This window comes from Lytechinus variegatus, chromosome 11 (assembly GCF_018143015.1).
Source record: "Lytechinus variegatus isolate NC3 chromosome 11, Lvar_3.0, whole genome shotgun sequence".
Lineage (NCBI taxonomy): Eukaryota > Metazoa > Echinodermata > Echinoidea > Temnopleuroida > Toxopneustidae > Lytechinus > Lytechinus variegatus.
Genome location: NC_054750.1, coordinates 34,071,174 through 34,085,732, shown reverse-complemented (window position 1 = coordinate 34,085,732; position 14,559 = coordinate 34,071,174). Strand labels below are relative to the sequence as shown.

Genomic DNA, 14,559 nt, shown 5'->3' with positions numbered 1-14,559 from the left:
TAGCTGTATCTTTGGAATAATCAGTTGCCTGACGACCGCATCTACGCGTTGTGAAACCTGCATTGGGTAGCGAAGCTTCCAAGGTAGACGTTTAATGTTATACAATTATGGAAAAAAATGGAGGAATTTACCGATCACCAGCTGAACCATGATCTGTATGAAACTGAAATGTGTATTCAGCTCAATTTTTTAAGGATATGAATAAAGTAAATTTTGAGTCAGACTACGGATTAATATCCCTTTATTTGCCATACCTTACATACAAAATCATATAAATCATACTTTTTGTAAGAATATGAAAAATTGCATATAATATCATACCAGTGTGTTAGACAGGGCGCACCGGGAGAACAGTTCATGAGAGCTGAAAAGGCTACTTTGGATAGATAATAATCATATCAGGATTAGGAAGAACATGAAAAAGACTGATCTTATGCTGAAAGCATAGCTTACAAATCGGGTTTGTTTGTTCATTTGTTTCTTTTATTTATTTTCAATACGGAAAAAATTGCTATCAGCAGCTAGACGGTCTTTCAGTTAGTTCGTAGGCCTATATACAGTCATTACAACAAAACACAGACAACAAGAAATATGTTTAACATTATGACTCGAACAAAACATTGGTATAGATAACTAATTGAATAAACTGTACAGACGAGCTCTACTCAAGCCTTGCTTCCGAGCTTACTCTGACTTATTAGCATTCTCCGATGGAGATTTCTCCGACCCTTACTATGACGAAAACTGCCTAAGTCTTGGTCGTGATAAGACATAATAAAATTACACTCCGACTACCCACGTCTGAACAACGAGGCTTTATGTGGCTCTGATACACTACTGTTATCAAACAAGGAATACTCTTGATTATAAGGTAACACATTAATTATTGAAGTCTATTGATTTAACATGCGAGGAGACAGCGATAGCGCACATACAGAGAACATACATATAAACAAATAGTGGAAGCGTTCCATGAAAGGACTATTTATTCAGTGATAGCCAATCAGATACAATGATTGCAGTACCTTGTAACAATACTTAGTGGATGCCACTGCTTGTTTCATTACTGCTCTCTAAGATCTAAAAATGAACGTTATTATGGAAGACGTACCACAGGAAAGGATATGAATTTTCTTCATTTAGTTAAGGAAGCCCCTAGACCACTCCAAGTAAGGCCTTATCTCCTGTAATACCGTATAGTGAGAAGATTTGTATTATGATATAGAAAATTAGTTGCAGGTAGACTGATAAAATGTCTTCATGATTATTTACATGCAACACTGTGTATACAAAACCCATCACCATATTCTTTATTCTTGATTAAGAACATCACAATATTGATCTGTTGCTTATTAACAGTTTGACCTAAAAGCCCCCTCACACCTGACCGAATGAAGGGTGACGAAAGGGAAGCATGAACGAAATGCACGCGAATTCAACGAATTCAAATAAAATTTCCATCAAATCATGCAATCAGTAACTATTGTCAAATTTTATCAACGAGCAGTAAGCGAAGGATAAATATGTCTTGCAAAGGATATCGATTTTTCGGCTCACCTCTGAGAAAATTGCGGCCGAAGGCGAGCGAAGGGTTGATATAACCAAATAAACCAAATAAGACGAAGGTACAATGAACAATGGTTTGATATGGCGTGCGATTAAAAACGAAGACGAGGAAATATATCAGGCAATCTTGTTCGTTGTGTCATCGTGTTGCTTCGTTACGGGTTCTTTCGAGATCGGGCCACTTTGGCAAAAGCGTGAAGAGGGACGATGCACGACAAAAACACACGAACGATAAACGAACGTTTAAAAGAGATGCGAATTCAAACAGATGACCAACGATTTTTCAATTCGTCGGGAAATTTTGAACATGTTCAAAATTTCCGCGCGAATATGAATAATCGCAGCTGTTAGTTCAGAAGATGTACGAACCAAAACACGAAGGGAAAATATGATTTACTATCAGTTACCATTGAAAACGATTTTTGAAAAATGCCTTTCGCCAGCCATCGCAAGGCATATTTCAGGCAATTCGGTTAGGTGTGAGGGGGCCTTAAAGCTTACGCACATTACACCTGGAGGAAATTCTAAACTTTTCAGGTGCCCTCATAATTGATTGATTGATTGATAACGAATTTATTCATTCCAAAATTTTAACAAAGTAGCAAAGTAAAGCAAAATATAATATAACATTTTGAAATGAAATAGGAACCTTCTGGAAAGCAAAGCTTGTTATCGAAGGTTTCCTTCAATAAATAAGACATATAATGCAAAAAAAAAACAATATATATCTATATATAATATACAAATCATATAGTTCTTGTTGAAGTTCAAAATATATATAATAAGTCATCATATCTTTCTGGTAAAAATTATATGTAAATCCTTGTTAAATATGAATATTTTTTACATATTCTCCCAAGTAAAAGATGAACAAGGCTGGATTATGTTACAAGATACGAAGAAAAGTGAAAAGGACACACAAGACAAAAACGTTACGAAAACAGGACGTGACAGAACGGTACAAGAACAAGACATGACAAAAAGTTATACCAAAACAAGACGGACGAAATATTACAAGAACAGACAAATAAAAAAAGACAACAACAACAAAACAAAGGACAAAAACGAGTAAAAAAAAACCAAATCTGCACAGATAGAGCAAATGAAAGGAGACAGGAAAAGAAGCGAAATAAAGGCAGGGGGTGGGGGGAGAACAAAAGATGATGTGAGTGTTATAGTTATTGGTTAGATATTTTTAAGTGCTCTGTTGAAGCTATGAATAGTTGGCTTAGTTTGCGGAAGTGAATTCCAAAGTTTGATACCAGAAGATATGAACAGTTTGTTTGTTAATAATGTCCTCGTTCTAGGTAAATGGAAAAGTCCAGCAGATCTTGTAGGGTAGTGATGTACATTGATATTTCGTGTAAATATAGAATAAAATACGTCCAGTAGTTCATCTTTACTAAGGTTAAACATAAATGATCCAAGATTATAATGGTAAAGATCATGTATCTTAAGAATTCCATGAGTTTTAGAAAGCACATTCGTATGTGCCTGATAATGAGAATGGCAAATAACGCGCAAAGCTTTTTTCTGAAGTAGTAAAAGTCTATTCAAATGAAAATCAGCACAACTCCCCCATGCAATAATACAAAAGTTCAAATGCGGGAGTATCAGCGTAGAGTATAAGTTTAATAATATACGAGTCGGGAAATAGAATTTAACTTTTTTTATAATTTTGCATGTGTTATCTATATGTTCTTTCCATGACAGTCTGTCGTCGATAGTCACTCCTAGAAATTACCTACTTAATACTTTTTTAATATTAATATCAAAAGTAATGTTACCTGGGAGTTCGTCAATGATATTGCTGAAGAGCATGTAATTTGTTTTAGTGAGATTAGTCGATTATTTGTTGGCTTTGATCCACTCTGAGACTAGTTTTAATTCTTTATTGAGTGTGTCAAGTAAATGTTTGGGGTCCTTATGGGAAAAAATATATTTGAGTCGTCGGCAAAAAGAATGAATGATAAAGTACTTGATGATTTATAAAAATCATTAATGTAGACCAAAAAAAGAAGCGGACCCAAGATTGAGCCTTGAGGGACTCCACATGAGATAGATTTTGGAGGGGAATTTACATTTGCTATTGAAACATATTGCTGCCTACTGCTGAGGTACATGTAGGTATCAAATGAGATATCAGATTGATTGGTTGTTGCCATAGAGACATAAAAATATATGCCGTCTCTGTGGTTTTACATATTTCTTTGTCAAAGAAACCAAATGTTAGTATAGGCTGACCATCTGTTTGTTCCTCGAGATCATGTCGATCTCTAACGTCTACAAATATGTTTTTTGTGTTTCTGTATTATGTGGATGTCTATATCATATCTCTGAATTATCTCAGTTTGAGTTATTGTATTGTTCTATTTCTGATCAGTTAATTTAATAATGAAATTCCGTTATTCGCAAATTGGTATGCATTCACTTTTTACAATTAGATTTGATCGCATATTTTTTTATCAAACTCAAACATGAACACAAATCAATCTACATTTCAAAGGAGCATAGAAATTACTCCGCCCCACACTGCCAATTAGACGTGTAGGGAGGGGGCATTGGGGCTCGCATATCCATCGTCGACATGTATTCATGTTCCGTCTGCTTCTTATCTTCCATGCCCGACGTAGCAACGGATGAACCGGAAGGGTTCATCATGTTCACGGGGTTAACCTGGTTGATATTGGATATCTCATTAACAGCAGGGCGCTCGGCTGTGATAACCTGTTGTTGGGCCCTCACAGTGTAGACGAGTGTGGGGCCAGCAGGAGTCTGGGCGGGGGCCGCGGGAGTTCTTTGGGGCTTGCGGACCGCACTGTTGTGAGACATAAAGAAATTAAATTTCTTAAAATGAAATTAAAGAAATGATGCACGACACTTAACTAATTGAAATCAACTCGCTTGTTTTTAACATTTGTCTTTAACCCACGGTAGCCCATACTTCGAAGACAGCAGAAATTCATTTGTAAAACTACTTGACTAATAATGATACATTATTGGAGTAGAGGTGGGGGAGGGCTTGATGGCATAAAATTTCCATGACCAAGAAAAGAGGGAAGGAGAAAAAGTGAGATTATTTGTTTGGTGATATATGTATAATTATATGAGTCATTGCAAACAGTCCTTAACAGGTTCTAGCTTTTGTAGGCCAGCTATAAGCTTGCTTATCGAACACTTCAGCTCGCGCTCAGTTGCGCCTCGCCTCATCATTTCGGTTTAGTTAGATCATCTTGTCCATTTAATACTGCTCAGAATATACAATATCGAGGTCGATTAATATAAAATCTCCCAAAACGTGACTCGCGCGCTACGCGCTCGCTTGATATAGGCCTTATCATGCTTATCTTGTTTGTAAGAATGAAGCTGAGATGTACCTACTAAAAATTCAGTCCGATTATTAAACCCCTAAAAAATAAATCAGCAAAAAAAAAAAAATCGATTTTCATTCTAAAAATGTCAAAACTTTTAGTAACGAACCCAATGCTGTGCCCCTCTTTTTGCCCGTCATTCCACTTTAACTGCGAACAACTTATTTCTTTTTTAATATCAGCTATCTGTATGCTTATTACAGACCCATCAGCCTGTACAATATCATGATTAAGTGGAAAGCAACTGGATAAGAGCAAGGAGCTTTTGAGGCTCCTTGATAAGATGAAATGTGTGGAAAAGCGGAAAAAAAAATTACCACGCGCGATTCCATGTCCCAAATCATAATACAGTATTACATTAATCCACTTCCGCCTTTGTTTTGTATTATTTCCTCTTACCCTTTCCTTCATTTGTGCGACTTCTAGGAATATTTGTATTTGATAGAGTAAGCGTTCTACGAATACTTTAGGTATTAATCACTGCTGTTGTACTTACCAGTAGACAATGACGCAAATCAACACCAAGACCACTACTCCGCCAATAATCCCGCCGATTAATGCAATCGATGGTCCTAGAACAATGACGATACAGGCAGTATCATTAGCAGTCTTGCACGCAAAGAATACAACTTCAGAAAAAAGGGTAAAACCCCACCTTAAACAAGTTGACTTATCAATTCACAACAATTAAAGCATCATGAACGAAAAGTTTTAGCAATTTCAAGTTCAAGTTGGCCTTGAATGTGTCCCACTTAGAACTCTGGTCCGGCACAGGGCTGGGAAGAACAATACTTTGCCTTTCTAAAAAAGTTCTGTTTAAAAAAAAGTGATAATATAACACGAAATGTTGATGCCACACACTCATCATTTATTTGTATTTTAACATATGGAATATGACAAAGTCAAGGCATGAAACATCTAAAACAATGCAAGATTTAGGCTTGTACCTCATCACATTGCACAGAACCCCAAAATAATGAACACTGCGAGTCAGATGCACTGTGCGTCAGATGCACTGCGCGTCACATGCACTGCGCGTCACATGCACTGTGCGTCAGATGAGGAGGAAACGTCACTGTAAGAGGATTTATCATATATTAAATACACTGATTATGGGGTCACTATATTTTTTCACATCAATTATCTAAACTTGAATATCAGTCCTTAACTTGACATGGGGCCTAAATTAGTTGCCTGGAATCCAGACGAAAGGATATAGTGAAAAATAGCTCTGTATAGGTACCAGTGCCGCCGGCAATGGTGAAATGATTCATTCATAGACACCCATGCAAATGACCCCCCCCCCCACACACACACACACGCACCCAAAATTAAACACACACACTCGCGCTCCATAGGTAACCAAAGTGACACGACATTTGCTCCTGCGACAATTTCTCCTGGCTTTATTTCGTCTAAGATGTCGGATTAGGGTTGCCGTAGCGTTTTATGTTAGGCTAAGCTTAGGTTTAGTATAAGGTATAGTCTGTGTTAAACTCAGGGTTGAAGTTGGCGATTCTATAAGTATGTGGAATTCACAGCGGAGCAATTGTCGCCGGAGCAAATGTCATGGAACCAAAGTTCACATACCCTTTCACCTACCCACCCACCCTCACACGCCCAAACCAGTAGGCCTTCACACATTACCATTTCTTATTCAGATTTATATCATTCCTAACATTTTGACATCTAATATTTTTCTCTTGTAAGTGCGCACTATTATTATTGATATCTTTATCGTTATTATGATGATGATGATAATTATGATTATCATTTTTATCATTATTATCGTTAATATTATTTATTATTGCTATCCTAATTTTGAGTTTTAGCTTTGTATTTAGATTTGCAATACCTGCTGCTGGAGAGCTGCAATCGATTGGTTCACGATCGAAATTCCCCGTGTAACCGTTGCAGATCCACTCAACTTGGTCATTGCCATTGTCACACACGACTGTCACTGTAGTACTTGATGAGTAGCTGTCGCTGGGGTTGACGAATGAGGCCATTGACGGGGGATCTGGCAGGATACACGTAACACCTGATAATATAGGGGCGAGGGGTATGAAATATATTAAATATAACTATGTTGTTAAAAAATGATATGACCTAAAATTATAACTAAACATCATGTACTTGCATTTGCGCTAATTACTCACTTTATAATAATGATAATCTGACGTATTTAATTATTTGACTTATTTTTTGATAGTTTATCAAAATATGCGCATGCGGTACTTTCTTTCTCGAAACTCTATCTAGGGTCGGAGGGGGGGGTATCACTATCGTACATGCGATGCGATTTAGATACCTAATCAGAGGTTTGTAGAGAGGAACTAATGCACGCGCGATCGAATCATCGGAAGATCAGAGAAATCTCGAGAGACTGAAACTACCGCACATGCAGTAGATGAAACCATACCTTGTCCGGAATTTCTATAGAGAAACTAACGCACGCGGTATTGTTGGAACTCTACCTGATCATTGATATTTCCAGAAACTACAGCTCATGCCATAGTTGGAACTATACCTGATCAGTTCTAGAGAGAAACTAACGCACGGGAGGGGGGTCGTTGGAACTCGATATAACTGATCAGTGCTTTCTCGAGAGACAGAATCTACCGCACATGCATTAGATGGAACAATACCTAATCAGGGTTTCTATAAAAAAAAATAAAATAACGCACGCGCGATAGTTGAAACTCCTAATCAGTGATATCTCGATAAACGGAAACAACCGCTCATGTCATAGTTGGAACTAAACCTGATCAGGAGTTTCTAGAGATAGATCCCGCCCCGGGGGGGGGGGGCACTCAGTATATAATGCATTGCACTCAAATGCACTCAAATTTCCGTTCCAAGGCATAGCATTTGTGTCTTATCAAAAAAAATAACAAAGGAAGCCGCTCCAAGGCATAGCATTTTCTTCTTATTGAGAAAAAAAGAAGAAAGAAATCCGCTCCAAAGCTTCGCATATTTTTCGTTACGCCGTTCCGATCGCATCGATCTGCTACAATGAGCCGCAATTTTGGTGAAAAGCGGCCGCAAAGCTCACACGGCGGAGGCCGCGCTAGCTGCATGGCCGTTCTATAGGGATGCATATACGCGCTCATACGCTGGCGATCCGTTCCAAGGACCCCCGTTTTCACAAACATTTGTAGTTCTGGAGCCCGTTCCGAGGACCCTCCTTTTTACAATAAGCCCGCTCCGAAGCCCCCGTTTTTTGTCTCGCCTGCGGCACACCCAACAATTTTTTTGGTCGAGTGCCCCGGCCGCCCCCCCCCCCCCGGGGATCCCGCACTAAGACCACCTGATCAGATGTTTCTGGATGTCGAGAATTGTTGCATGTGCTCTTTAGCGAGGGCACCTATTTAAGGTTTGAGGGTAGTCAGGCCAGGCTCATTTGGATGTTTCGAAATGCACCACTACTATATACGATGCAGGTTTCATATTTGATCATCACGGTTGCCGCACCACGACTGAGCTGCAATGAATCCATGCACTTACGTGTGAAACAGTTGAACCCCTCCCATCCAACTATGCAAACGCATTCTGGAGTATCATACGCGATCAACTGACATCGACTGTTACCAATGCAGGATGTATCACAGGTTAAGTCTGGAGAGAGAGGGGGGAGGTGAGCAACAATAAATCATGTCAAGGAGAGAAAAGGATACGTCGATCTTAATTGAAGTTATAACTTATATACAGAAGAATCATGTCTGATCTTTCTTTTATTCCTGCACACTCTAATGCCGGTAGTCTCACTGATATCCTGGAAAATGCTTATCGGCATAAAAATAAGGAACCACTCCCCCGTCCTTGTAATTCGGGAGCTATTCATAAAGCAAATAGTGATTTTTCATCGTTGACTATTGTTATAAGCTACCGAAAACCTTGCTACTGAATGACTCAGGCTACATAAAACACCCCCCTTTTCTCACCTGCATAGATCTTGACATGAGTAGGTGACCCTTGTGTAAATCCAGTAACTTCCCTGATATCCTCAACCCCGATTTCAGACGCATGAAGACCTTGCGACGAGAAGTCGGTAAAGTAGATTGAGTTGAAATAGAGCGAGATGCCAAAGAGGGTTAAGTCCCCTCTTTCGGCGTAGACGTGATCTCTCCGGTCGGATAAGTCATCGAGATCGATCGACTCTATGACATCATAAAAACCTTCCGTCCAGTACAAGCGTTGTTCTGTATACGAGAAGAGATTTAGATTATACCGGTGTTGGCAGATTTAATTCAATTCATTTTTAGTCAATCATTTAAAAATGAATATGCAAACCAAAGTATATATACAAATCATACATGAATGTACAATATAGGTTAAATGATTAGGGTGCCCCTAGATTAGGGACCCTACATTTTAAGATGGTGCTGCTGGGTATGAGGAGATTGAAAACCGTGATCGAATCCGAATGCTCCAGCCCACACAAAACAATCATGTACGTTGCAGTAAATAGTTCCCTACACTCCAGGTGGACTTTTGACTTTCAACCAGCACCTGCTGGGGTATCTTCGCAGAATCAACGCAATTTTATATAAATAATAAACCTTTTAGGATAGAATTCCCGCTCGCAGAATGACTTTGAGATGCGAAAATTACTGTCTCCGAAATGCGTTGGCAAATCGTAAACTCTCTTTAAAATAATAATGAAATATGCGAAAGGAGGTGTTAGAGTCCAATGACAATAATGTTTGACTTTCATAGGAATTGCAAACGTTGGTTTCTGGTAGTTAATTTTAATAATAATAATAATAAGCATTTGTTTAGCGCCATCTATATATAGATATTCTATTCTGAGGCGCAATGTTATTATTATTACCCCGGCTTTAGCTCGAGCTGCCTTTTAGCGCTAGTGCATGCATTCAAAGAATTAATTTTGCCGGTCAAGTGCAAATTTTTTGCTGAAGGAAAACACGCCATGGCTAGGATTCGAACCCACGAGAAAGGCGAGAGTCAGATCCACTGGACCACATCTCTATGTGTTTAATTGATTTTCAAAAAAGTCGTTGCCTTGTACATGTACCTTGTGAATCAAGGGCCAGTCCGTAAGGTTGTGTAAGGGATGCTGTAATCAACTTTCTCCGATCGGAACCATCTTTATTTGACATTTCAATCTTTCCAGTTGTCTGACCTTCGTCACACCAATACAGTTTCCTTTTAACATTTAAAAAGTGATAGCAATAGTTATGTTTGCATGAGTCAAATGTAAGGAATTAAAGGGTTCACTCTAAATTGCATTGATTTAAAATAAATCATTATGGATTGTAAATTGTAGGGACCAATCGAATTCTGGATTTAGTTTCAATACCAAAACAATTAATTATTTTCAGATTGAGAATGAATCTTTAACATTTAGACGAAATCCTGTATTCGATTGGTTCCTAACTAAGCATGCTAAAATCCACCTGGACTCATTTCAAACTACTTGAAACACTAATTCAGGCTTATTTATATTGATGCAGGGTGTTTTTATTTAGCTGTTGAGAGTGTCCAGATAAGATTTTGTTGCGTGGAATTTAAGATAATCTTTTAAAGATCATTTCTCATTGTGCTTATTGAAGTTCCACACTCTTAAAAGAGAGACACCCAGAAATTACTCCAGCCGTAATATCTGGGGCTCTCTTTTAAGGGCAACAAAATGAACAGTGGTATAAAGCTTTGCTAGAGAACTACAGAGAGTGTGATGTGGAGGGGCAGGGGGTAGAAGGAGAGAGGGCAAAGAAGAAAGAAAATGCGACTAGGCTAATGGCCTTGGTCACACCGCCCGAGCGTTGTTGGAGCGGTCGTGGAGCGGAGAGAAAAAAAATCATTACCGATCGCTACCGTTCACCATTTTCGATTTCGGTTTTTTTTCGATTTATGTTTTCGATTTTTCCCCCAATTTTGTGAGCGAAATTCGACCCTCTCTCCCTACCGGTCCACGATCGCTCCAACAACGCTCGGGAAGTGTGACCAGGCCTTTAAGGCATGGTTACGCTGCCCGAGCGTTGTTGGAGCGGTCGTGGATCGGAGAGAAAAAAGCTCATCACCGCTCGCTACCGTTCACCATTTTCGATTTCGAGTGTTTTTTTTTATTTATGTTTTCAATTTTTTTCCCCAATTTTGTGAGCGAAATTCGGCCCCCTTTCCATGTATTGTATCCATACCTACCCTCTTTTTTGAGAAAGGGTAATGCTCCATGGGAGATAGAGATCACTACTTATAATAGTTCGCCGGTTACTCCCATCCAGACTAGCACTCGTGATACGTTCTAGCAGTGTATCCGTCCAATAAAATCGGCTCGCCGCTAGATCTAAGACTATCCCTTGTGGGACTTAATGGGTAAGAACGAAACGAAGAGAATTAGGTGAAAGAACACATCAAGACAAACTGTAGATTTTAGACATTTCCTTGAAATGAGGACCAATACAAACCTATTTTTCCTACGTGCAAAAGACGTATGCCTAAGAAAAATAAAACTTTGATATCCGCTTTTCATGAATAAAACAAAATTAATAATCATCTTCCGCGCTGTCTTTTCATTCTCATCGGCCTCTTCTTTTTTGGTAGTGAAAGACTCCATTGGGCCCGGATTACAGGATCACGTTACGGCAGAATAAAATTGAAATCATGTCTTTCTCATTCTTGTATCAGGGTTTGGTGGTATCAAAAATGAGGTATTTTACAATATCCCTCTATTTCTCGTTTTTATCCAAATGATCGTAATATTAACGGGGGTGGCAATGATGCCATTGAATTGCTGAATGAATGAATGAATAAATATTCTTTTAGCAGTACTTACTTCCAATGCCTTGGTTTTCGTTAACTATTATTTCTTGCCCCGACCCATCAATGAAAGCCCGACTGATTCTTTTAGTCTCCTCATCCGTCCAATATATCCTGTTGGTTTGATAGTCGTAGTCAATGCCTACTGGAGCCTCGACGCTTGTCAGGTCGATTTCCTCGATGTCCTGCCCATAGAAATATGGGCCAGTGTTCTCGCCGACGAAGACCTTACCATGGATCACGTCTGTTACGAAGATTTTGTCAGCTGGGCGGAAATTGAAGCAGTGTTAACAAATTAACAATAATGATCATATCATAAGAAACAATTCTACAACTACTAATACCACTACTACTACTACTACTACTACTACTACTACTAATACTTCTACTTCAACTACTACTACTACTACAACTAAAATTACTACAATGAAACCATTCTTAGGCCTCAATATCAATACAGGGTGTTTGTAAAAAAAGGTAATCGAAGTTCAAAGTTTATTTATATCAAGAATACATGATTTATTCTTGTGATATGCATTCTACCTAATTGAGTAACTCATCAACTTTAAATTGACAACTTGCTTATGTCATGATAGGCACAGGTCACAGAGTTATCGTTCTTCAAATGCGAAGGGTACATAACCTACTTTTTCCAAGTTTTGAGTTTCAATGAACATGTATCCATATTTTGAGATAGAGGCAATATTGTGATTGATTGTCTTTTATTATAATACCATTTTTTATTCAAATTTTCCTCCTAATATTCCAGAGATACTATCGCGCAGAGAGCTTTTATCTCTTCATGTTATTGAGGTCATTATGTGCGTGCGGATCATTGTAATATTTTATGTCACAAAATCGTCTTCTTGAATTTGCTGCTTCAAATCTAATGCATGTTGATTGAGAATCATTTTCGAACACAGGGGATCAGCCAACAAAACCAAAAGCAGGAAAGCTGTGCCTTTGTAAATAATCAGACACGCCTTGGTAGTCGCTATTGTCAAAAACCTGTACGATCTCATGAAGATGCACATAATCACTAGGCGGTGGATCTTGTTCGATCAATGAAATGATAGCGTTGAATGTCCATCTCTGATAAGTCCATGCACGCACACATCCTCCTACACATTGCACAAACGCACCCACCCTCCCACACACACCCATTTCACATACACAAATGTGAACGTAAACGCGAACGTTAAAAGTACACACCGTGTGCAGGTGTGTAATGACGCATAAAAAGTAGGAAAACCAAGGCCATTGACCTCTGTATACAACATGAATTTGGGGACGTTTATGACAAATGGGGGACATTTTCAGTATACCACTACTCACCCACACACGAACTCTCTCTCTCTCTCACACACACACATGCTATATATATATATATATATATATGTATATATATATATAGTAACAAAATATGCTGAAGATAAATGGTAATGCTTTCAAAGCCAATATAGTTTTTATTTCCTCGAATTTTCGACGGACCTCCGTCTTCTTCAGGAGTAAATACAATGTGTGGTATCAATCAGAGAAAATTCGAGGAAAATTCGTCGAAAATTCGAGGAAATAAAAACTATATTGGCTTTGAAAGCATTACCATTTATCTTCAGCATATTTTGTTACTATAGTATTAGAGAAGCCAATACGTGAAACTTTAAGATATATATATATATATATATATATATATATACAGTGCGTATCAAAAAATAGTTTACACTTTTGAAAAGCCCTAGGAATTAAAAGATAAACAACATGTGGGTAATTTTTTCACATATAATCTTGGGTTTGGGTCTCATCTATACAATGAAAGTAAAAGTTTTGACAGAATGTTACAATTGAGTGAGCACTGTCCGTTTTTGTAAAGCTAGCAGAAATCTGTTTGCGCAGAAATGCTCGTTTGCACGCTGTGTCGAGGAGAAAGGGCGAAATCAAACTTACCCTGCGATACATTTCTCATAATTTCCCTTCCACTTTTAGTCAATTGTGATGAAGCGGTTACATTCAAGAATTTTTAACAATTTTGCCACCGAAATTAATATTTCAACACTTAGTAAGGACAACCTTTACCCTTTGTGTGCCAGCTGGATCTGGGGACATAACTGAATCTGAACAAAACTTCATATCAGACATCTCCAGAATTTTTTCACTAAGTTCTTGGATTTAAATTTCTTTTTTCATTTAATACTTGTTTCTCCACACTTTTCACAAGCTTGGCAATGTTAAACAAAACGAAAATCAAGCCTAAAGCCATTTCATGTAAATCACAGCTCAGTGTAAAGCAAATATCGTTACAATGGTCTCGGTGTGTGGGGAGTGGGGTTGGGCTCAATGCACTCTTCTAAGTGTTTTTGGCTAGGAAACAAGTTAAAAAAGGTAAAGATATCTTCAAGTCAATTTTACTAGCTAAATTCCATTTGGTTTTCATGATTAAGGTCTAATTTTACTCGCATAACTATTTCAGAGTTCTGCGCAAATCATTTTTCACTAACTTTTTAAAAGTAGGTGGTGCTCAGTCAAGCGGAAATATTTTTCGGCAGTTACATCGCCATTTGCTTAAATGGGCCTGTACCAATGTTAAAATGTGGAAAAATCTTCATGATATTACAAATGTATAATTTTACAGGACTTTTTCTAACTGTAAACTTTTTTGATAGGCACTGTATATACACAACAAAAAAGTAAGTCCCCCCTAAATCAAATTGCTGTAACTTTTGAACGGAATTATTTTGAGATATGATATTTCGTAGGTGGTTTTCTACACTCATTAAGCAACTCCTGGGGAAAAATGAGATTGATCGGTTGAGTCATACATGAGTAATTAAAGACTGAATTAAAA

General features: G+C 38.1%; 1 protein-coding gene across 1 annotated transcript; it reads right to left on the bottom strand.

Moving 5' to 3' along the window:
- Window positions 1–4,083: 4,083 nt before the first annotated feature.
- On the bottom strand, window positions 4,084–13,680 carry LOC121423551 (low-density lipoprotein receptor-related protein 5-like). Its single transcript, XM_041618903.1, has 9 exons — window positions 13,662–13,680; window positions 11,734–11,982; window positions 11,103–11,265; window positions 9,976–10,106; window positions 8,882–9,139; window positions 8,445–8,555; window positions 6,793–6,978; window positions 5,434–5,566; window positions 4,084–4,384 (listed from the first exon to the last, which is right to left on the bottom strand). Exons 1-9 carry the CDS (start codon window positions 13,678–13,680, stop codon window positions 4,084–4,086), a joined length of 1,551 nt encoding a protein of 516 aa, XP_041474837.1.
- Window positions 13,681–14,559: the final 879 nt, after the last annotated feature.